The following is a 24,544-nucleotide window of genomic DNA, read 5'->3' as shown; positions in this document are numbered from 1 at the left end:
GGGGGTGTGGAGCAGCCAAGATGGAGCTGGCAGCCGCCGGCCCCGGGCCGGGCCCGCTGATGGTGAACAACAAGCAGCCCCAGCCGCCTCCACCTCCGCCTCCCGTGAACGCCCAGGCACCCCCCGGGGCGCCGCGGCCCGGCGGGGGTCTCCTGCCCGGCGGCAAAGCCCGAGAGTTCAACCGCAACCAGCGCAAAGACTCCGAGGTCAGGAGCTTCGGGGGGCGAGGCCAGCACTGGGCGGGCGGGCGTGGGGGGGACCGGGGTCCCGAGACGCTTCTGCGCCACGCTGGGCTTCCGGAGGGCTTGGCGGGGGACTCGTCACCTTAGAAAGCGCGGCCGGGCCAGTGAAGCCCGCCGCGGCCGGCCGGGGCGAAGGTGTCCCCGGTGCCGTGAAAACCCTGAGGCTCGAGCCGTGGGCGTGGCCTGAGACCGTGCCCGGGGGGGGGGGCGGGGGGTCCGCGTGCGCCCCCGAAACCTGCCCGGCTGCGCCCCCGACCCCTAAGAGATTTCGGGCCTCTCATCTTGGGCGAGCGTGGGCAGGGAAGAGACCGAGGAGAGTTTAGATCTAGGACGGAATTTATTATAACCGGTGCTGTGAGGTCCGAGGATTTGGGAGTCACAGGTTCCGGCCACCGACCGACGGTGCCCTGTGGATGCCGTGCCCCTGTAGGTGCCCAAAGCTGAACAGTTCGGTATCAGAAACGCACACTAGGGCGCGGGACTCGCCCTCTTGCTCGTGAGCTGCGTCCCACTTTACTGAGATACCGTAGTCTGGAGCTGACTATTCACCTCGCCCCAAGTTAAAATTCCTCCCACTGCTTCCCTTTGCAGAATTCATGAATGAACACACACACGCTTGTCGCGGCATCTTAGGGTTTCTTAATCAGCACATTCCCAGAGCACTTACTATGCAATCTCCTCCACCTGAGACAACTCCCAGGCTAATCCAGCTGCCAAACACTTATTAATGAGAGGGAATTCCTCACTGGCCAAGCATGATAGTATCTTTAGACCTCTGAAATCGGTTCCCTTCAAATGTCTGTTTTCTGTTGCATGCTCATTTTATCGAACATTGGTAAAACATGTTAAAAATGATCAAGCCCAAAGTACAGGGGTTAAGCTTAAAGTGAATTATTTGAAGAAGCAAACAGACAGGGCTTTTATAATTTTTCAAGTGTAGAGGATTTTGGAAGTGATGGGCTTGTAAGCATACCTTCATCATCAGTGAGTGGAGTTGCATTATTTTTTTGCAAGTGGAGGGCACAGAGATGCCTTCATTTTAAAAACATTTTAACTTTCTTTTTCGAGGTCTCGCTCTAGCCCAGGCTGACCCGGAATTCACTATGGAGTCTCGGGGTGGCCTTGAGCTCAAGGAAGTCCTCTTACCTCTGCCACCTGAGTGCTGGGACTAAAGGCGCAAACTACCACACCTGGCTTACATTTTAAATTTGTAGAAAATAGTTTATTTATTTGCAAAAAGAGAGGATGTGTGCACCATGGCCTCTTACTACTGCAAATAAACTTATGCATATGGCTTTGCATGGGGTACTGGGGAATTGAACCCAGGCTGTCAGGTTTTGCAAGCAAGTTCATTTAACCACCGAGCCATCTCTCCAGCCCAACATTTTAAATTTTATTTATTATTTATTTGAGAGCAAGAAATATATATGTGTGTATATATATATACATACATACATATATATATATGTATGTATGTATGTATGTATGTGTATATATATATGGAGAGAGAGAGCAAATGAACGAATATGAGTGTGCCAGGGCCTCCAGCCACTGCATATGAACTCCAGATGCATGAGCCACTTTGTGCATCAGGCTTACGTGGGTACTGGGCAATTGAACCTGGGTCCTTAGGTTTCCACGACAAGTGCCTTAACTACTAGGCCATCTCTCCAGCTCTACATTTTAAATTTTTATAAGCTGCAAATGGTGAGATTATATATACTTTTGGTACATTTTATTTATTGTTGATTATTATTACTTGTGATCCTGCAGATTGAATTCAGAGCCTTGTGCTTGCTAAGCAAACACTCTACTGCTGAGCTATACTGTCAACTCCTGTGATGCATTTTAATTCTCTTTCTACCCTTTCATCTCACAATGGAGTCAACATATGGAGTGCCAGTAGTAATCAAGTAGACTGGGAGATGGGGAGCTCCTATTAGATCTGTTGGAGATGCCGAGCTGCATGCATTTATAGTCATAGCTGAAAGCAGTCACTGGGAACCTGATCAGTGCTGGGAGGATAGGGAGGCTGACATTTGATGAGCACTCAATAATGTGATACATTATTTTGATTAGTCCTCAAAAACAGTCAAGGTAGCCAAGCATAATAGTGCATACTTCTAATCATAGCACTCAGGAGGCTGAGGCAGGAGAATCCAGAGTTCAAGGACTGCATAGTGAGACTTTGACTCAAAAAAAAAAAAAAAGTTTTTAAGCCCTACATGGTGGTGCATGCCTATAATCCTAGCACTCAGGAGGCAGAGGTAGGAAGATTACAGTGAGTTTGAAGCCGTCCTGTGATTACATAGTCAATTCCAGGTCAGCCTGGGCTAGAATGAGACCTTACCTCAAAAAAAAAAGGTTTAAAGTAGATCTTTGTCATTCCCATTCCGTAAATAAAAAAAGCTAAGACTTCAGTTACCCGTGTTGTTATATTTTCCTTGTTTGTTTTGTTTTGAGATGAGGTCTTATGTATCTGAAGCTGGTCTTGAATTTTCTATGTAGCCAAGGATGGCTTTGAACTTCTGACCCTTCTACCTCCATTTCCCAGGAGCTAGAATTACAGCTGTAAGGAAAGCATACCCAGTTTGTGCTGGGGATCAAATGCTAGGTCAGCACTCTACCAGTTGAGCTACATCTGCAGCCCACTACTGTTTATTATTTTTGGTGGTACTGGGAATTGAATCCAGGGCCTCACGTATGCTAGACAAACATTCTACCACTGAACTATATCCCCAGCTCAGAGGCTTAGTAATTTGTGAAAGTGTATACTGTTGTCTGTGAATAAGGAGTAGAGTTCTTGTTAATGAGTATGCTATGTTATTTTATCAGTGGACATTTCTTTCTAATTTCTACAGTCTATCTCTTTTTGTATCTCTCTTTCCCTCTCCCAGTGCTGGAGGTGAAGCTTAGAAAGAGCCTTATACAAGCTATGCAAAGTACTCCGTCACTGATTTACACCCATGGCCTCTCAAGTATTTTAATTAATTAAGACTAAGGAGTTTACCCTTTCTTGCTGCCTCTCTTTCCAGTACAAGCTTTCCAAGATGGTATCATGTTCTCAGTAATCACCTGTTCCCAGCAGTAACAAGATTCTCATTGTCACATTCTCCCCTGTATGTGGGAAAGAGGCCAATCTGTTCCATTTCTAGCTTCTCTGTCAATTCTCACTGAAAATTGAGACAGGGGCAGGATGCTGAGTTTCAATACTCACTTTTGGCCTGAGCTGTTGATAATTCACTATGCAACGAAGCTTCTGGATTATCTGTACTATATGGATCTTTCTTTTCCACTGCTATACTGCACAAAATAGATAGCAGTTTTGTGTTTGTTCATTCAACAGGTATATATTTGAATATAAACCATTCATCCATTTCATTCATGCTAAGTACTGTGCTGAGCATTGTAAGATCATTGATGAACAAAATAGATAATGCTCCTGTTTCAAGGAATTTGCAGTCTCATGGAGAGGCAGACACTAAACAAGCATTCCAGTATGTAATTATGGTTTATAATAATTGCTTTGAAGATAAAATATAAGGTGTTCTGAGAGAACTTAATAGGGACCTGAGCTAGCCCAGGAGACAAACACTGTGATAAACACATCAAAAAAAGTGGAGGCACTGATTTTTATCTATGCCACAACAGTGTCTCTGGAAGCATTCATTTTTCCTTTTCAAAACCACTTAGCATAACCTTGTGTATAGTGCTCTCCTTTTGTCAACAGGGCTACTCGGAGTCTCCAGACCTTGAGTTTGAGTATGCTGATGCAGACAAGTGGACTGCAGAGCTCTCAGGTAAAGCCTTCATGTTATTTGGTGATAGGTTTTTACTTTATCTTTAAGAAAATTAAGATGAATTAAAATTTTCCCTAGTTATTGCTATCAGTGGTGTATAAAACACATTTGTTATTTGATTCAGGCCTGTGTCTCTCATAACTGATTATCCTTTACTTTTACGAAGTGTCTGTTGTAGTCAGTTAGCTAGAGCCCAGTCCCAGTGTAAGGCAGTTAGGGATGCTCCCTGGCCACACACCATCCCCTGCCAGTGATCTCTCATCTTGAGGAGGGCTGGCAATTGTGTTTGTATCTTTGCATACCTGCTGCTGCTACTGCAATTGATGTGTCATGTGAGGTCAGCATGAGCTGCTTCTCCAGCCTCCCCACCACAAGTCTTGTTCAGAAGGTGGCACTGGAGGGACATATTCAGGGTTATGGTCAACCTCTGGCATGGCACTGTGGATGTGCCTCAGGCTAGAAGTGCCCAGATTCGTGTTCCCCTGGCATTCTGGTTATCAGCTACAAATAGGTTAGCATTCTCTTCATCGTGCACGCCAGAGCAACTAGGATCCTCCCCACTTAGTTATTAGAAAGCAGTCTAAGAACCACTGTGACTTAGGACACATTCGGGGACTAAAGCACATCCTTAACTTCTTTGCTACGTGTGACACTCTGTTGAAATGTAGTGATGGTGATGGGACTTTGTTCTTGACAGAGCTTTACAGCTATACAGAAGGACCGGAATTCCTGATGAATCGGAAATGTTTTGAGGAAGACTTCCGGCTCCATGGTGAGATCATTTTCCCCACTCTGTACTTGACTCCCTTCACACTGGGCTAGAAAATCTGCAAGGTTTCGCTTAGTCATCTGACTGACCCAAGTCAGTGGGAGAAACCTGCTGCACCATGCTTGCTCAAGGACAGATGTAACATTTAGGATGGACCTTCAAGGCATTTTGGTGGTGGTATTTTAGGAAATTCAAATTCATAGAGCAGTAGTATGACCTTCTCCCTTACAAAAGAATAACTTGTTCTGGACTGGTGACTGTCCTGAACTTGGAAGATTTAAGGCTGAGTCCATTCTATTCTGAGGTCTTTTTGTTTGTTCAAGACAGAGTTTCATGTAGTCCAGGCTAGCCCAGAACTCCTCTGTAGCTGAAAATGACCTTGAACTCTGATCATTCTGCCACTACCTCCCAATTGCTGGGATTCTGGGCATGTACCAAGATGCTCAGTTTATGTGGTGCTGGGGATTACACTCGGGGCTTCGTGCATGCTGTGCCAGCACTACACAGGGAGCTCATTGATAGCAGCTCTCTTGCCTCATAGTGACAGACAAGAAGTGGACTGAGCTAGATACCAATCAGCACCGTACCCATGCCATGAGACTCCTGGATGGCTTGGAAGTCACTGCCAGGGAGAAGCGACTCAAGGTGGCCCGAGCAATTCTCTATGTTGCCCAAGGTACTGTGTGAATGTTCCTTAGGGACCTCTGGGACCTCTGCCAGTGACAGTGACCAGTAATATGTGTGGAGGGCTGGGTGAGCTGGGCCCTGGGTCTGCCCAGTCATGTGTGTTAAGAGCTGGGTAAATTGGGCCCCGTCGTATGTGTGGAGGGTCTGGGTAAAGCTGGCCCTGTGTTTGCAGGCACTTTTGGAGAGTGTAGCTCCGAAGCAGAGGTGCAGTTCTGGATGCGCTACAACATCTTTCTGCTCCTGGAGGTGGGCACGTTTAATGCCTTGGTGGAGCTTCTGAACATGGAAATAGAGTGAGCACTTCTGCTGATGGGTTTAAGTAGGGAAGGGAAGGCAGTGGCGGGACGGGGGCTAGAGCTTATAGAACTAACTTGCTTTGAGACAAGTCAATGGCCACCTGAGGTGGAGAGTCTGGTCCCAGACTGTTCTGACCACCCAGGGTTGAATAATGGGGAAGTTGCTTGACCATACCTTGACGAATAATAGAGAGGAATGCCAGGTTGTCATGCTGGATCTCTGTGCTCCCTAATGCTGAGGCTCTTACGCCAGGCTGTGCAAGTTCTCCCCAGGTTCAAAACACCTCAGAAAGAGACTTCTCATCTCAAACTCTAGAACCTGAAGACTTCCCTGTGTTGCCCTGCATTTTGCCTTTGGTAGGAGTTGAGAGAGGAATGCCAGGTTGTCATGCTGGATCTCTGTGCTCCCTAATGCTGGAGCTCTTATGCCAGGCTGTGCAAGTTCTCCCCAGGTTCAAAACACCTCAGAAAGAGACTTCTTATCTCAAACTCTAGAACCTGAAGACTTCCCTATGTTGCCCTGCATTTTCCCTTTGGTAGGAGTTGAGACAAATCTGATAGCCTGTGTCAGCACTGGTTGCTTGCCTCAGGGACAGGTCAGCTTCTCCTCATTTAAGGATAAAGCCATCATACATGATAGTTAAGGCTGGGCATAGTGGCACACACTTGTAATCTCAGCACTGAGGAGGCAGAGGCAGGAGGATTACTTCAAGCTGGAGGCCAGCCTGGTATACATAGCAAGTTCCAAGCCAATTAAAGCTACATCACAAGACACTGTCTCTAAATAAATAAATAAATGAAAATGAAAGATTTTTTAAAATTAAAAATAGCTACTATACTAACTAAGAACAGCCATCAAGTACCCTATTTTTCAAGTATTTTTCCTTTTTTTTTTTGTTTTTGTTTTTGTTTTTTTGAGGTAGGGTCTCACTCTAGCCCAGGCTGCCCTCGAACTCACAGGCTGCCCTCGAACTCACAATGATCCTCCTTCCTCTGCCTCTTGAATGCTGAGATTAAAGGCATGTGCCACCATGCCCGGCTCTTCCAAGTATTTTTCTTTTAATTTATTTTTATTTCTTGGGGTGGGGGGCAGATAGAGAATGGCCATACCAGGACCTCTAGCCACTGCGAACAAACTCCAAATGCATATGCCACCTTGTGCATCTGGCTTTACATGGGTTTTGGGGAATTGAACCTAGGTCCTTTGGCTTTGCAGGCAAGTACCTTAACCACTAAGCCATATCTCTAGCCCCCAAATATTTTTCTAAGGATATTACATGTACTAATACATGTTAGTGACATAGGTGCTCTTATCATTCTCATTGTACATGAGGAAACTAGGCACAGAGAAGTTATCAACATTGCCCAAGTGTACATAGCTAGTAAGTGTGAGAGCCAGCATGCAAACTTGGAGACTTGGTGAGTCTGGGGCTGGAGTTCCCAACGTTGTGTCCTGAGATCTCTTATAGTGTAGACACATTGTCATATTTTGTTCACCATGGGGCAGTACTTGTCAGTGTCACTCCCTGCTTTGTTGGGACAAGGTGCTGATTCTGAAATCTCCCCTGCAGTAACAGCGCCGCATGCAGCAGTGCAGTGAGGAAGCCTGCCATCTCCCTGGCTGATAGCACAGACCTGAGGTGAGACACAAGTACTCTGAGCCAGAGAGTGAGCTCAGAGCAGAGCCAAGAGGGGTCTTCCGGTCTCTTGGCTGTGTGTGTGCCCTTCTGCATATGTGGACCTGCAGGTGTGATGCCTTCAGTGGGGAGTGATGAGTGAGCCCTGCGCAGGACTCTTTCTCAGGAGAGGAGAGCTGGAAAATCCTGGGAAGTCTAGATCCATCCCCCTAGTAATGCTGCTGTGAACTTGGTTGTGAGTGTTTTATGTATCCGCCAGCTGGGATGCTGCTCTTAGGGCTTACCCCATCTCATGGGTATGACTTGAAGCCCATCCTCACTGGGTTAGTCCTGACAGCATCATGTTTTATGGCTGCTGAGGAAGTAACAGCAACTGCTAAACAGTCATTATTGGAGGGGTGAAATTTGTTTCTTTGAATTTGGAAGCTTTTCAGGTGGGGTGTTTGTGGTGTTCCCTACTGTCATTAGAATCTTTGAATTTTGTTTCTTGCTTTCCTCTCCACTGTGGCAAACTGTCTTCTCACTGTGATCCTGTCCTGGTTTGACTTTCACAGCTCACTCTAACTGGGTCTTTTCTTTTCAGGAGGGTTAGGACAGTAAATTCTTTGGCCATTCTTGTTGATACTCATTCAGCTTTGAGTAGGCTCTTTGTTAGGCCCTGGAGACGCAGAATAAGATCTAGTGTCATCTTGAGAAATCTGAAAGAGCGACGGAAAATGCCAGCAGGGCAAGATCTAAGCATGGCTTTTCTCCATGGGCTGCTCAGGGTGTTATCCTTCCTCTGTCGGCAGCCTTTGTGCACAGGATTGTTTTCTCATAGCTAGAAAGTGAGGAACCCAACGGTGCCACTTACACTTGTTTTGATTTCTTTTTTTGAGACTGGGTCTTGCTGTGTAGTCTAGGCTGGCCTGGAACTTGCTATGTATCCCAGGCCGCCCTCAAGCTTAAGATCTTCCTGCCTTAGCCTTCCAAAAGCCGAGATGGCAGGCATGTGCCACCACTTACAGCTGAGGTGCTCGTTGCTTCCCTGGGTTACTCTGTGACAAGCTGGTTCTTGTGCTCAGGGTCCTGCTCAACATCATGTACCTGATTGTGGAGACTGTTCACCAGGATTGTGAGGGCGACAAGGCTGAGTGGAGGACAGTGCGGCAGACCTTCAGGGCTGAACTGGGTAGGTCTCTTGTGATCCTCTCTCGAGGCCATGGCTGGGATCTGAAGCAGGGTTTGGGAGGGTCCTGTTGCTGCCTGTGGTTCTGACACCTTTTTGTTCACTTCTAGGCTCCCCACTGTACAACAATGAGCCATTTGCCATCATGCTCTTTGGGATGGTGACCAAATTTTGCAGCGGCCATGCCCCTCACTTCCCCATGAAGAAAGTTCTCTTGCTGCTCTGGAAAACAGTATTGGTGAGCACCTTGTTGGGGTACTTGGATGCTAGGGGATGAGGTAGGAGGGAGACATCTTGACAATTGTTCCTCTGCATTGCAGATTCAAATCTGCAAATGAAGTCACATGCAGATCCTAGAAAAAAGTTGGTGTCTATACTTACTAAACATGTAAAGACCTTTTTTCCATGTCATTCAATGATACAGCAAAAATTCATGTAGCATGTATGTTGTATTAGTTACTACAAGTGAACTAGAGATGATGTAAAGTTTATCAAAGAATATGCATAGGTTATATTTAAGTACCACTGAATTTTATATGAGGAACTCAACTGCCCTCATATATATATTTCAAAGAATTCACTGTCCTAACCTTCCTGAAAAGAAAAGATCCAGTTAGAATGAGCTGTGAAATTCAAACCAGGACAGAATCACAGTGAGAAGACAGTTTGCCACAGTGGAGAGGAAAGCAAGAAACAAAATTCAAAGATTCTAATGACATATATATATATGTGTGTATGTATTGTGTGTGTGTGTGTATGTATATACACACACACATACATACATTTGTTTATTTATTTATTTTGTTTGTTTGTTTATTTTGGTTTTCTGAGTCAGGACCTCACTGTAGCTCAGGCTGACCTGGAATACACTGTGTAGTCTCCTGAAGTTCATTTCCAGTGGCTAGAGGCCCTGGTCTGCCCATTCTCTCTCTTTCTCTAATAAATAAATTAAAAAAATATTTAGTAGTCCTGGGGATTGAACCCAGGGCCTCATGCATGTTAGGCAAGCATTCTGCCACTGAGCTGTATCCATTGCCCCCTTTTTACATTTTATTTTGAAACATGGTCTCACTAAGTTGCTCTGGCTGGCTTGAACTCAAACTGTAGCCAAGGTTGCTCTTGAATTTGCAATTCTCCTACCTCAGCCTCCTGAATAGCTGGGGTTACAGGCCTATGCCACTATGCCTAGGTTTAAAAAATATTTTTTCAGGTTGGAAAGATGGCTTAGCAGTTTAAGCACTTGTCTACAAAGCCTAAGGACCTAAGTTCAACTCCCAGAACCCACATAAGCCAGATGCACATGGTGGAGTATGCATCTGGAGTTTGTTTGCAGTGGCTAGAGGCCCTGGTGCACCCATCCCCCTCAATAAATAAATAAAAATGAAATATGTTTTAAAGTATTTTTAAAAGCTGAAAATGGGGCTGGAGGGATACCTGGCATGTGGGCATTGTCAGAGCAACACAGCCTTTCCCCGCAGGAGGAGAGCTATGCTTGGTAGCACACTGGAGGGTTAAAGCACTTACCTGTGAAGTCTAAGGACTCAGGTTCAATTCCCCAGTACCCATGTAAGCCAGATGCACAAAGTGGTGCATGCATCTGGAGCTCATTTGCAATAACTAGAAGCCCTGGCATGCCCATTCCCTTTCCCTTTTCTCTCTCTCTCTCTCAAATAAATTAAATATTTTTTAAAAGCTGAAACCAGACAACAAAAAAGTCCTTCTATCAAAATAGATTGGTTCTCTGCTTCCTCAAAACTTTTCTCAGTCATAGGACAGCCTTACCATCAGACAAGGTGCCTCTGTGAAAGCAGCTGCCAAACGTGGGTGTGTAAAGTGATCTGAGGCAGAGAGAACTGGTAGTGCAGCCCGCTGGTCAGATGTCAGTTGAAAGAAGCAAGAGTGAGCTTGAGCTAGCCTTTATTTTCCTGAGGGTGTGGTGTGAAATGGACTCTGTTTCTAGCTGGGGGGGAATGAGTGCTGGGGTGGACTGACCTATACCTGGCATGAGGCCATTGTCAGAGCAGCACAGCCTTTCCCCGCCGGAGGAGAGCTATGCTTGGGAGCACACTGTGTCTCCACTTCTTTTGGAGAAGGCTGATTCTTCAGCCGGGGCTTAGTGAAGTTCGTCTTTCTGCTCTGTGTTAGACCTCTTACTGGTTCCTCAGGTAGCCTAACTGAAGCCAGAGAGGAAATGGTGTTGCTCAGGGACAGCGACACCAAGCAGCCTAAAATGATGACAGTGCAGGAATTGTCGCTTCTAGGGAGGTTTAGATAAAGCTTTTCTTCCTCCCTCCCTCCCTCCCTCCCTCCCTCCCTCCCTCCCTCCCTCCCTCCCTCCCTCCCTCCCTCCCTTCTCTTTCCCTCCCTCTATAAATCTCTTTCTTTCTTTCTTTTTTAATGAAGCAGGGTTTCACTGTAGCCCCAGGCTGGCCTAGAATTCACTATGTAGTTTCAGGGTAGCCTTGAGCTCACAGTGATTCTCTGCCTCCCACGTGCTAGAATTAAAGGTATGTACCACCATGCCCAGCTTTAAGCTTTTTTTATTGACAACTTCCATAATTATAAACAATAAACCATAATTCCCTTCCCCCCTGACAAATCCACTCTATCATATTCCAGTTTTACTTTGAAAGACTCACATGTACAACTTTTGAATCATGAGTCTGCTGATATTTATAAGATCTGACTTTAATCAGCTATTGTTTTGTTTTTTTGAGACAGGGTCTTGCTGTGTAGACACTTAGTGTGATCCTTCTGTTTCTGCATCTGAAGTGCTAGGATTATAGATTTGTGCCACTGTGTCCTATCCAATCTGCTTGTTTTTGAAATTAAAGAGTGAATCATGCATACAGAGTTAAGTGTATCGTGTTGAGTATAGGTTCTATCAACTGAGGTTTCTCTCACTCTCTACTCCTCTCCTTTGTAGAGGTCACTGAATTCTCTTTTGGGTGGATTTAGTTTCTTGTTCAGAGGGTATGTAGGTCTCTAAAGATTTGGGTCATGATCGTGTCATGTGTGCTTTTGAGCCTCATGTCATTGTCAAAGAGACCTTGCAGATAAGGTGATCCTGGCTGTGTACCCCATTTGACACAGTGCACACTGGGTGGCTTTGAGGAGCTACAGAGCATGAAGGCTGAGAAGCGCACCCTCCTGGGCCTCCCCCCACTGCCTGAGGACAGCATCAAAGTGATCCGCAACATGAGGGCTGCCTCCCCCCCAGCTTCTGCCTCAGACCTGATCGAGCAGCAGCAGAAACGGGGCCGACGGGAACACAAGGTGAGGCAGCAGGAAGCCCAGGACTCCTGAGAGATGTCAAGGCACACACAGGGACATGGTCCCCAGACAAGCAGGGTGTGGAACTCAGCTCTGGTCACCTGATCAGAAGGGATGCCTCCGTCCCCAGGCCTGGTGTGTAGCGAGTACTTAGGAAAGTGACTTGTCACGAGATGACTTCAGCTCCGCTTTTTCTACTGTCCTCAGCTCTGTACCCAACTCTTTTCTGTCTGTCCACTCTCCCTGCAGTTCTCCTTTGCTGTCTCATCAGTTGACGCTTACCTATCTCCCCTCTGCTTTTAGGCTCTGATAAAGCAGGACAATTTAGATGCCTTTAATGAACGGGATCCCTACAAGGCCGATGACTCTCGAGAAGAGGAAGAAGAAAATGATGATGACAACAGTCTGGAGGGAGAGACATTTCCCCTTGAGCGTGACGAGGTGATGCCTCCGCCACTACAGCATCCCCAGACTGACAGGCTTACCTGCCCAAAGGGGCTTCCTTGGGCTCCCAAGGTCAGGTGAGCCTCAGAACTCTAGAATACTATTGACGCTAGAGCCCTCATAGCCGCTGGCCAGCACCTGAAGTCCTCTGCAAGACCACCCTGACCTTGGCTTTGTGCAGAGGCTCTTAAAAATTACCCATGTTGTCCTGAGGACTTCAGCAGGATGTCCTTGTTGGTGTCACACTAAGTGGCCTTTGTATGGCTTTTGTGTCAGTAATTTGAATTAGCTCTTGGTCAGATTTGCTAGTGAAGGATGAGAAAATAATAAAATAACTATTAGGCAAACTATCCTACTTATCTTGGATTTATATTTTTTTAACATTAAAAAAAAATAATAGATTAGTCTGGTATGGTGGTGATGCCTGTAATCCCAGAACTTGGGAGGCAGAGGTAAGAGGATCACCCATGAGTTTGAGGTCACCCTGAGATTAAGTAGTGAATTCCAGGTCAGACTGGGCTAGAGCAAAACCCTACTTCAAAAAAATCAATCAATCAATAAGTAAATAGATGAAATATTTTTTAAAAAAGAATTTCTTGGGGCAGGGAAGATTGCTCAGTGGTTAAAGGGGTTTGCTTACAAATCCTGCCAGCTTGGGTTCAATTCCCCAACACCCATGTAAAGACATATGTCTGTGTTTGTGATCCCAATGTGTATACAACAATGAGAGGCAGAGCCAGTTGAATTCAAGGCTTGTAGTTGCCTGACATTCTTTTGCAGTCAGGCAGTTCATTTTTAGTGGCAAGTGACCCTGTCTTACAGATGGCAGAGGACAGACACCTTGAAGTTGTCCTCTAACAACCTCAACACATGTACCATATCATATACATACTTACACAAATAAATAGTTTTTTAAAAAACAGTTTCAGAAAACATTAGCTATTTGCGATCTATGTGGGTGCATCCGTGGATAAAAAGGATATATAAAAATGGTATCTCGAAGCCGGGTGTGGTGGTACATGCCTTTAATCCTAGCACTTGGAAGGCAGAGGTAGGAGAATCACTGTGTTTGAGACTACCCTGGGACCACCCAGTGAGTTCCATATCAGCCTGAGCTAGAGTCAGGCCCTGCCTAAAAAGAGAGGAAGAAAGAACAAAAAGAGAATGGTATGATTAGTAGGCAGTAACATAAGAAGTAGAGGAGTACTTAAAGGGAAAGAGGAGGAAAAGCCTCAGTTGTCAGTGTTCTATGAGAGGAAGGCAGAACAGGTCATTAGAAAATGCCAACAGGTGTGTTAGACAGAAAAATGACCCACATGAAAAGCTTCTGTCTTGGCTTAGCTGTTAGGTGCTTGCCTGGGAAGCCTAAGGACCCAGGTTTGGTTTCCTAGTGCCCATGTAGTCCAGATGCACATGGTGGCGTGTGCGTATAGAGTTCATTTGTAATGGCTAGTGGCCCTGGCTTGCCCATTCTCTCTATCTGCCTCTCTCTCTCTCTCAAGTAAAAATAAAAATATTTTTAAAATAATTAAAAAACATATTAAATATTTAAGAAGTTCTGATAAAAAAATCTTATGGCTGTTTCAATGATGTTTTAAGATGCATCACCTTAATATTATGAGTAAACTGGTCACATCTAGTGTAGTTCCAGGTTATGAATACAACAAAATTATTTTAAAAAATCTAAGTAGCTAGAGGGTTTCCTTCTTTTTCTTTTTGAAAAAAGAGAAACAATTGTGAGAGATCTTTCCTTCTCCTGGTGTCGCAATTTCTAGATGTCTGTTTCTGTTAGTATACAGGTATATGCAAGTCAGAGTGCCTTGAAACATTTGACAAAACCTTCTCTCTCTCTTCTTTGGTAGAGAGAAAGACATTGAAATGTTCCTTGAGTCTAGCCGCAGCAAGTTCATAGGCTACACTCTGGGCAGGTGAGTGTGAGCTGAGATCCCTTTGAAGTTCGCTTTGCTGGCCTTTGGGTGTGGGAACCCAGGCGAGCGGGTATTTGGGCTCAACACAAGGCCTTCTTTATTCAATCCAGTGACACGAACACAGTGGTGGGGCTGCCAAGGCCAATCCACGAAAGCATCAAGACACTGAAACAGGTAAGTAGGTTTGGGTGAGGTCTCTTGGCCTTGTTTGGTCCCAAGTGGGTAAAGTGAACCTGGGCTGAGGGAGAAGCCTTTCAGGACTACTGTCTGGCAGCAGCCCAGGCAGCAGTTCTTCACAGGCTTGGCGTCTTCTGGCTGGTTCTATCACAAGCCAGTGTTCAGAGCTTTAGGAGCTTGTGGGTGACCCTCCATTTTCCTTGCTCAAGTTCTAAGGTGGTTGAGAGGGGGAGGAGGAGGCAGATGGAGATCCCAATGCCAGCTTTCCTGTTTAGAGAGCAGTGAGGAACAAGGCTTAGAACACTGCACTACGTGTGTTACTACCGTACTTCAGAAGTCAGACGGGCTCACTCACCCAGACCCAGACAGGGCTGGAAAAGGCACAGGCTTTCAGTGGGCGTGTAGGTGAGTGCCGCAGGTTAGGCTTGGGGCCAAGACTGCCCTGTTACCCTCACGAATTTGCCACTCAGCTGGGAGCGGCGAGTGGGAGGAAGGAGCTGTCTTCTGATAGCAAGGATGGATGTCTCCCTATTCATGTCTTGGGTGTAACTGTTTTATGTCCACTTTTAAATTTGTAGTACCAGGTTGTCTTTGTACACCTAGGTTTTTTGAAGTACATAGTTGGTTTTGCTTTTAGTAGCATTTGTTCTGTCATTATTGCTATCTTTTTAAAAAAAATGTATTTATTTACAAGAGAAAATATAAGTGAGCTAGGGCCTTCACAGCACATGAATTCCAGACACATGCACCACTATGTGTGCCTGGCTTTACATGGGTACTGGAGGATCAAACTTGGGTCATCAGGGTTTGCAAGCAAGTGCCTTTAATTTCAGAGCCATCTCTCCAGCCCCCACTATTGCTGTCTTAAAGCTTTTTCTCCCATTTCAGTTTGCTTTTTCTAATCTACTGTGGACTTTGTCACTCAGTTTGTAAGAAGTATGTATCTGCTTAGAAAAATATTTTGGGTTTGCAATGTTAATTAGGGATCTAAGTGGTAACTTAGTCCTCTCTCAGAAGATGGGAAAAAATATGAATCTTTGTGGGGGGGGGCATACAGCTAGACGGTGATGGTGTTTCCTCCAGCGCCTCCTGTCTCATCTCTCTCCAGCACAAGTACACGTCCATCGCAGAGGTCCAGGCACAGATGGAGGAGGAGTACCTTCGCTCTCCTCTCTCAGGGGTGAGTTGGAGGCCTACCACCTATAGGGTCCTCAGCTGCTCCCCAGGCCCACTGGCCAGGCCCACAGAACTGCCTCAGTGCTCAAACCTTACTTCAAAAAGCTCCCAGAGCATGTCCAGCTCCACCAGTCAGCCGGTGGTAACTTGGGCATGTAACTGGATCTCTGTGTGCTTTGTTTTCCTGCCTGTAAAAGAATGGTAACCCAACCTTCTGCCTTTTCTTTAATATAATTCTAATGTGTTGCTAAAGTTTGTGTGTATGTATATAGATATACATGCCCCATGCAGAGACCAGAGGAGAATATTGGGTATTCCTCCTTCCATCATTCCTCCATGTTTCCTTTAAGGTAGAATCCCTCACTGATCCTGGAGGTTTCCATATTTGCAATCCCCAGTGATTCTTTCAGTCTCTGCTTCTCGCCAGACTAGGGTTTCAGATGCTCCTGGTCACGCCCTGCTGTCTGTGTGGGTGCTGGGGAAATTGAACTTAGGTAGTCTTGGGTTCCTTCAGGTCCTCATGCTTGTGTGGGAAGCATTCTTACCTACTGAACCCCAGTATATTTTTTTCAGATAACATCTCAGTCTAGTCCAGGATGGTCTGACTCAAGTTGGCCTCAAACTTGCAGCAATGCTCCTGCCTTAGTTTCCCAAATACTGGGATTACAAGGGCACATTACCACATCTAATCATGTTAATTTCCTTTTTATATAAAAAGAAAAAATAACAAGAAACATTATATTTGAGAGAAAGAGAGAATGGGGTCGCCAGGGCCTTCAGATACTGCAAACAAATTCCAGATGCATGTGCTGTCTTTTTACATCTGGCTTACATGGGTCCTGAGAAGTTGAACCTTGGTCTTTTGGCTTCACAGGCAAGCGCCTTAACTGCTAAGCCATCTCTCCAGCCCTCAATTTCTTTCTTTATTTTTAAAATTTATTTAAGAGAGAGAGAGAGAGAATATGGGTGCACCAGGGCCTCCAGCCACTGCAAACAAACTCCAGATGCATGTGCCACCTTGTGTGTCTAGCTTATGTGGGTACTGGGGAATCGAACCTGGGTCCTTAAGCTTCATAGGCAAACCCCTTAACCATTAAGCTGTCTCTCTGGTGTGTTACATTCCTTTTTGAAGACTGAGCTACTCCAGGTGTTGTATGTTTCTGTTTGTTATATGTTTCATTGTCACTGTTTACTTTGGTGCTTAGGTGTTCTCCTGTAGCTAGCTGTCATGCTGGCTCAGGAGACTGTCGCCTGGACTGGGGTTTTGTGTTTGTGCCCACTGTGTTAAAAGGGAGAAGAGGAAGTCGAACAAGTCCCTGCAGAAACCCTGTACCAAGGCTTGCTTCCCAGCCTGCCTCAGTATATGGTGAGTGCTGTGGGTCTAGGACGCTTCTCAGTGGCCATCAGTAGGTACTGTAGTGGGATTTCCCACTGGATGATCTTCACACCCACAAGACTCCTGCCTCCTTGGGCCTGCAGGAATATCACCTCTTAGGGCTTTGTTCTGGTCCTGGGCTCTGGTGTGTGTCTGAGCAGTCTGCTCTTCCCAGATCGCCCTCCTGAAGATCCTGCTGGCTGCAGCTCCCACCTCAAAAGCCAAAACAGACTCCATCAACATCCTTGCTGACGTCCTGCCTGAGGAGATGCCGTGAGTGTCATTGCTGTGAATGAAGCAGCTCTGAGGCAAGGGTAGGAGGAAAAGTGCTAGTGGTTTTCAGGTTGATTTGAAAACCTCCCCAGTAGATTGAAACTTTTTGATCTACTGGTGTCCCATTAGAATACACTTTGGAGAGCTGAAGTTAATGTAGTGACCGAAGCTTAGAGGGGTTTTGAAAAGAAGCTCAGTTTTGGAGGAAAAGTAGAAAAACAGAATGAGAATGTATACAGAACATCATGGGGAAGTGATAAGTTGTGCCAAGCTAGGTTTCTTGGCGGTTGGGTTGATGGGGCTTGAGAGTGACTTCTGAGATGTCCATGGGGTGGGGACTTGTGCCCAGTGGACTCAGGAATCCGTCTCTGCGGTGGACACCTAGCAGGCAGGTGCTGCATGTGTGGCGGTTCACTGAGGCACTTGTGTTTCCAGCACCACAGTGTTGCAGAGCATGAAGCTGGGGGTGGATGTGAACCGCCACAAAGAGGTCATTGTTAAGGCCATTTCTGCTGTGCTGCTGCTGCTGCTCAAGCACTTTAAGTTGAACCACATCTACCAGGTACCTGCAGGTCTCCCTCCTCCTGCGCACAGGGCCAGGCCTTGGGCAGTGCAGCTCCTCCAGTCCAAGAATGGGGCCTTGGCATTTGAACCCTCCTGGCTCTGCATGAATATTCCAAGGCAGGGTCCTGCAACCAAAGCCTTAACTGCTAGGGAAATGGGGTTAGACCCCAGGAGGTAGGCTTATTCATTTTTTTCTGTTGGTTTCAGTTTGAATACATGGCTCAGCACCTGGTTTTTGCCAATTGCATCCCTTTGATCCTAAAGTTCTTCAATCAAAACATCATGTCCTACATCACTGCCAAGAACAGGTGATGGAGACTGGGGCCCAGGAAAGGGTGGTGTGGCCAAATGGCAGAGCTCCCAGCTGGTCTCTCCCACAGAGTCTGTTCAGTTAACCTTTGTCCAGCTCCTATGAGCCAGCACTTTGCCACGCACCAGGAGATGAATAAAGGGTGCATCAGATCTGAGACTAGTTAGTCAAATGACAGGTGGCATTGTTGATATCTAACCAGGAGGTTCCCACTTGGCTCTAGGATGGTCCTCACTGTCCTTTTTCTGCTCCAACCCACTCCAACTATTTTTATTTTTTAATTTTTTAATGAGAGAGAGGGAGGGAGAGAATTGGCATACTAGCGCCTCCAACAACTGCAATCGAATTCCAGAGGTGTGCTCCACCTTGTGCACATGTACAACCTTGCATGCTTATGTCACCTTGTGTGTCTGGCTTATGAGGGATCTGGAGAGTAGAACGTGGGTCCTTAGGCTTCACGGGCAAGCACCTTAACTGCTAAGCCATCTCTCCAGCCCCCCTCCCAACTTTTTCAGTAGACTGTTTGAACACCCTGCTGTCTGTAAGAAGCTTGACCATGGGCACTGTAAATCTCTCTCTTCTAACTTAAACACACGCTCATACATACTCATACCCATATGGCATGTGCTTATCAGGGTGGGGAGCGAGGAGAAGCTTTCACCCAGCTTCCCCTCCCTGGAGGACTTAGCAAAGACTGGTTGCCTTGAGTGCTCTTTCCCTGGCCATGGGGTCATTGCTGTGTGGTTAATGCAGTAGTTATCTGTGGCCCTTGCAGAATTAAAAACAGAACCTGGTCCCTGGGGGACCTTCACATCTATCTTGTAGCAGGTGTTTTCTCATAGTCGGGGAACTAGGATAAGTAAGCAAGATAGATTTCTTTTTTTGTTTGTTTTGTTTTCCAAGGTAGGGTCTCACTCTGGCCCAGGCTGACCTGGAATTCACTGCGTAGTCTCAGGGTGGCCTCAAACTCACGGCGAGCCTCCTACCTCTGCCTCCCAAGTGCTGGGATTAGAGGCGTGCGCCACCACACCTGGCTTTGATAGATTTCTATTATTTGAGAGAGAGAAAGAGACAGAGTAAGTATGGGCGTGTCAGGGCTTCTCACCACTGCAAGTGAATTCCAGATGCATGGGCCACTTTGGGTATGTGGCTTTACATGGATACTGAGGGATCAAACCCAGGCCATCAGGCTTTGCAAACAAGCACCTTAACCACTGAGCCATCTCTCCAGCCCCAACAAGACAGATTTCTACTTTCATTGTTAGCATGTGAGGGAAAAGCCAGGACTCACTTCAGTCTTGCTCCTCTATAGACCTAGCCTTTGCTCACAGTGGGCACCTGGGTCTTTCATCCTCTGCAGCATTTCTGTCCTGGATTACCCTCACTGTGTGGTGAACGAGCTGCCAGAGCTGACTGCGGAGAGTCTGGTGAGTGTTGGGCACCTCCCAGCTGTCCCTTTGGCACAAGGGCTGCCTCCTCCATAAGAATAGCGGTGTTCTCCAGAGCAGGTCACCTTTGGCTTCGGAGGCAGTAGAGGTCCCAGAAGAGCAGAAGGAAGGGCCTGGTGAGGCAGAAAGATTCATGTATAGGAGGTAGTCAGGAGTTAGGGAGCATGGGCTGTAGGGGTGGCCGACCCTGAGCTCACACCTAGAGCTGCTTACCTCTCCCCGCTCCCACTTTCTTAGCCCACGTTTATTGTTGTTGTTTTGTTTGTTTTTCAAGGTAGGGTCTCACTGTAACCCAGGCTGACCTGGAATTCACTATGTAGTCTCAGGGTGGCCTTGAACTCTCTGTGATCCTCCTACCTCTGGGATTAAGGCGTGTGCTACCATGCCCAGCTGGCCCGTGTTTTTTACAGGAAAAGTATATTGAGCCCCTGTGCACACTGCCTGCCTGTGAGATAGAGTGCCATTTGGGTTGTTGTGAGAGAGGGTCTGTGTTTGTTGATGGCCTTTGGGCACTGCTGGCACTTTGCTGCTGAGCGTTACACTTGTTCCTGGGTTCACCCCACAGGAAGCGGGTGACAACAACCAGTTTTGCTGGAGGAATCTCTTTTCTTGTATCAATCTGCTCCGGATCTTGAACAAGCTGACAAAGTGGAAGCACTCAAGGACAATGGTGAGTCAGTGCTGTCGCAGGCCTGAGATTGGGGCCTCATGGAACGTGCCACACCTGTGTGCCTTCCCCACACCTGGGCCAGTCCCCAGTATGGGGCCTGCTGGGCAGCTCTGTTCTTGTCACTCACCTTGGCCATAGGCACATCCTTGTGTTCTAAGGGTGGATTTCGGGTTCCTTCATGAGTAAGCTCCTGTAAGCTGTAGGGCTTTCATGCCTTGAAACAAACCTATACACAGACTCCTTCTGTTTATCCTTAGTCCTCATTGGTAACAAAATCAGGGATCTGGGAGTCTTTCTTTACTCTGGGGCACATTGGGGATGGGGAGGAATTCTCTGAAATGAGATTCCAGTGACCCATAATTACGGTGACCAGCTTTCTTTTTTTTTTTTTTAACTTTTATTTCATGTATATATATGTATATTTTTAATTGACAACTTCTATACTTACAGACAATAAATCATGGTACTTCCCTCCCCTCCCCCACTTTTCCCTTTACAACTCTGCTGTCCATCATATCCCCTCCCTATCTCCATTAGTCTCTCTTTTTTAAAAATACCTTATTTATTTATTTGATAGAGAAAGAGGGGGAGAGAAAGAGAATTGGTGCTCCAGGGCTTCCAGCCACTGCAAACGAATTCCAGACGTTTGCACCCCCTTGTGCATCTGGCTTACCTGGATCCTTTGGCTTTGTAGGCAAAAATTACTTAACCACTAAAGCCATTCCCCCAGCCCTTAATTTGATGTCATCGTCTTTTTCTCCTGTTATGAGGGTCTTGTATAGGTATTGCTAGGTACTGTGAGGTCATGGATATCGAGACCAATTTCTGTCTGGACAGTTGTATGTAGGGAGTGGTACCCTTCCTTTGGCTCTTACATTTTTTCCACCACCTCTTTCATAATGGACCCTGAGCCTTGGAGGGTGTGATAGAGATGTTTCAGTGCTAGACATTCCTCCATCCCTTCTTCTCAGCACTATGCCTTTTGGGTCATCTCAGTGGTTACTGCCATCGGAAAAGAAAAGCTTCTCTAACCAGAAGTGAGACTAGCATTAATATATGAGTGTGAACATTAAGTGTAGTGCTTTCAGGACAATTTGGTGAGAATAATATAGGCATTTATCTAGACAAGAGCAGGCTTTATACCCTGAAGGCTCATGACCTCCCCTGCCATAGGCTTTTGGTTTGGTTTTCAGTATCAGGCACTGTATTCCCTCCCATGATATTGGCCTTCAGTCCAATTAGAGAACAGTTGGTTTTCCCCAGAGCAGACATGCCACTATTGCACTTGTTTGGTCATTTGGCCTGTCTGGCCAAACTTGAGGTTTCCAGTGTGCACTGTTTTCACCATTCATGACTTCTATTTCCCATAGGGCTGTACAGTGCAGCTTTTTCTAGCTTTCAGTTGGCTGGTCTACAGGAAAAAAGTTTTCTGCACAGCCCAGCTTGCTTGATTTCTCAGTGACTTTGCTGCTCAGACGTGTGAAGTCTTCAGCAGTAGGGTCTTACCATCTGTTTCTCAAGGGAAACCAAGGGCCTTGGCAATAGTCTGTAATATTTTGGAGGCAACAGAGACCTCTCTGGCCAACAACTCACTGGAAGGTATCCCATCCCAGGCACTGAAAATTTTCTAGTAACAATTTATAGCTTCTGAGTGTGCCATTATTTTAAAAAGTAGGCTTTCCTATGTCTTACTCAGAATATCTTGAATTTTGATTGACCCTCCTCCCTGCCCTTCTTGTACTCACTCTCTTCCCCTGGCCTCGTTTAGGCCTTTCCCCTCCCTGTGATCTGTTGATCTACCAGGAACTCCTGGTTAAAAGCCCATGTACCAGAAAATCCTGAATCCCAGGGAAACTTGCATGGCTTGTCACCCTGTCCTTCACTCCAGAAGTATTAAGTGGCCACGTGGCAGTGCACACACTTCGTCCTGTCCTCACCGTGGCTGCCACTGCCTGCCTAGATGCTGGTGGTTTTCAAGTCAGCCCCCATCCTGAAGCGGGCCCTGAAGGTGAAGCAGGCTGCGATGCAGCTGTACGTGCTGAAGCTGCTCAAGGTGCAGACCAAGTACTTGGGGCGGCAGTGGCGCAAGAGCAACATGAAGACCATGTCCGCCATCTACCAGAAGGTGCGCCACCGGCTCAACGACGACTGGGCCTATGGCAATGGTGAGGCCACTCCCGAAGCAGGGCTGGGGAGAAGAGGAAGGTGGTATCTCTCACTTCTTGCCCACGGTATCTCAGGCACCTCTTCCCTGCCCATTGAGCCCAGGAAAGGGCCCAGCTGTAGCCTTCGTGACACCAGGGGGAGAGCTTGAGGAAGGATGGTGGGAAGCCTGCCAGGCTCAGCATGTGGTCATCCCATCCCATTTCTGTCTGTTCCTCTACTCCGCACCTTGTGTGTTCTAAAAGTCACCACATGACTTGGCCCCTTTTCATCCTATTCCAACTGCCTAAAGCCCTTGATTCCTGACTGGCCTCCTGCCTCTATTTCATCCCCTGCATTAGTACCTCAGACTTGGCCCTAGTGATCTTTTCAACACAGAGAACCTGTACTGTCTCCTCTCTGAGTTAAATTCCTCGTTAGCTTCTTATTTCCCCTACAGGCAGGCTCTTAAGGCATGCAGGGCCTACTCCTCCTCCTCCTGTCCCGTAGTCTGACTTAGCTTCCTTTTCAGTCCTCTTACCTCCTGGCAGCCAGCCTCTATTACCCCTATGGCTCCAGGGACAAAGAGTACAGTCCCTCAGTTCTCACCAGGGACTGATTCCAGATCGCTCAGGTACCACCCTCCACACATGCTCAAGGCCTTCAGTCTTCCCTCTGTGTCTGCATGCGGGCTGGGTGCACTTAGTCCTGAAACAGCGTGTCATTGCCTGTTTCTGGGTCTGCATGCACTGTTCTTCTACCTGCAGTGACTCTTCCAACCCAGCTGTTCTCTGTCTAGGTGTTTGTGCATCTTATGATGTTATAGTTGTGCACTGGTATAACTGTCTACTCCCAGCCCGTGTGTCAAGGTGGTACATGACGCTGGCCAGGGAGGCAAGAGGATGTGCAGATGAGTAAATCTCTGAATCCTGCCTCTGATCCTAGGGGCTATGGAGATGTCTCCTTCATAGGAGTGTATTGCACTTGTGGCTCTCCTGTCTGGTCTACATGCTGTAGGGACAAGCCTTGCTCTCAATAGATCCAGATTGGTTTTCTCCCTGTGCTTGACTCTCCCTTGCATCTAGGAAAGAATCCCTACTAGTCTTCCTGAGGATGGAATTGGGAGTTCCTGCTGCCAGTTGACAATTATCACTGTCAGCTCTGGCTGGCTGAGCCCCTGAACTGCAGTGGGCCCCTGGGGTGCTGCTACAGTGCTGGACTCCTAACCCTGTTGTCCTGCTTTGTCCCAGATCTTGATGCCCGGCCTTGGGACTTCCAGGCAGAGGAGTGTGCTCTTCGTGCCAACATTGAACGCTTCAATGCCCGGCGTTACGACCGAGCCCACAGCAATCCTGACTTCTTGCCAGTGGACAATTGCCTGCAGAGTGTCCTGGGCCAAAGAGTAGATCTTCCAGAGGACTTTCAGATGAACTATGACCTCTGGCTGGAAAGGGAGGTCTTCTCTAAGCCCATCTCCTGGGAGGAGCTGCTGCAGTGAGGCTGCTTGGTCAGGGGATGAGAAGAACAGACCTGAGGACTGGCCTCACTGCTGCAGAGCTCCCGTCCTCCCCCAGGTGGCAGCACAGCCCCATTTCGTCCTCCACAGCCAGCCCTGGGCCTCTGGTTGATTCCCAGCACCCTTCTCAGGAGCAGTCATCTCTCAGTTGGGATCTACTCTTCCTTCACTCCACCAGTTTCCATCATGCTCTGTGGATATGATTGTTGTAAAAGCTTGGGTGCACTCCTCAGTGACATCTGAATTTTAGGGGCGTGCTGACTCCTCAGCTTTGACATGTCAACTTGCCAGGGAAAGAGAGCCAAGACCAGAACGTTGCCATCCTGGTTGTGCTGTGGGGTTTCTGACGTCATCCAGCCCCTGCTGAGTTTCCCCCAGAAGCAATGCTGCAGCCACTGCTCTCTGGTTGTGTATGGGGTCGAAGGTAAAGAGGGTTCCCTTAACCAGAGGGGCCAGTTTACTCTTGGGTTGTGAGGGCCTGTAAATATATAAATCTCTGTGTTCTTCTGTGTCATGATGGGGTTTTTAATGTGTTTGTGTATTCTGTTTACATTAAAAGAAAGCAAAAATAATCCCTAACGCCTTATCTGTAAGAAATAAGGGTTCTGAGACTGGGGATATGACCCGTTTTGTAGAGTGTTTGCCTAGC

General features: G+C 47.0%; 1 protein-coding gene across 1 annotated transcript; it reads left to right on the top strand.

Moving 5' to 3' along the window:
- The first annotated feature begins 5 nt into the window (after positions 1–5).
- Strip1 (striatin interacting protein 1) lies at positions 6–24,467 on the top strand. Its single transcript, XM_004659015.2, has 21 exons — positions 6–206; positions 3,973–4,042; positions 4,740–4,814; positions 5,353–5,487; positions 5,671–5,791; positions 7,366–7,434; positions 8,496–8,602; positions 8,710–8,837; positions 11,693–11,875; positions 12,176–12,393; positions 14,179–14,244; positions 14,355–14,418; positions 15,530–15,601; positions 16,889–16,963; positions 17,148–17,245; positions 17,681–17,807; positions 18,017–18,117; positions 19,480–19,546; positions 20,133–20,237; positions 22,198–22,402; positions 23,630–24,467. The coding sequence occupies exons 1-21, from the start codon at positions 21–23 to the stop codon at positions 23,875–23,877; spliced, it is 2,520 nt and encodes an 839-aa protein (XP_004659072.1). The 5' UTR covers positions 6–20; the 3' UTR covers positions 23,878–24,467.
- The last annotated feature ends 77 nt before the right edge of the window (positions 24,468–24,544 follow it).

The sequence above is a fragment of the Jaculus jaculus genome, chromosome 19, assembly GCF_020740685.1.
Source record: "Jaculus jaculus isolate mJacJac1 chromosome 19, mJacJac1.mat.Y.cur, whole genome shotgun sequence".
Classification (NCBI taxonomy): domain Eukaryota; kingdom Metazoa; phylum Chordata; class Mammalia; order Rodentia; family Dipodidae; genus Jaculus; species Jaculus jaculus.
This window is presented reverse-complemented; position numbering and strand designations above follow the sequence as displayed.

Excerpts from the sequence above, each read along its gene's own strand:
- Strip1 (XM_004659015.2), top strand. The coding sequence starts at position 21 with ATGGAGCTGGCAGCCGCCGGCCCCGGGCCGGGCCCGCTGATGGTGAAC. Across the intron at positions 12,394-14,178 it reads CCTTGGGCTCCCAAGGTCAG|AGAGAAAGACATTGAAATGT; the intron begins GTGAGCCTCAGA and ends CTTCTTTGGTAG. Across the intron at positions 14,419-15,529 it reads GCATCAAGACACTGAAACAG|CACAAGTACACGTCCATCGC; the intron begins GTAAGTAGGTTT and ends ATCTCTCTCCAG.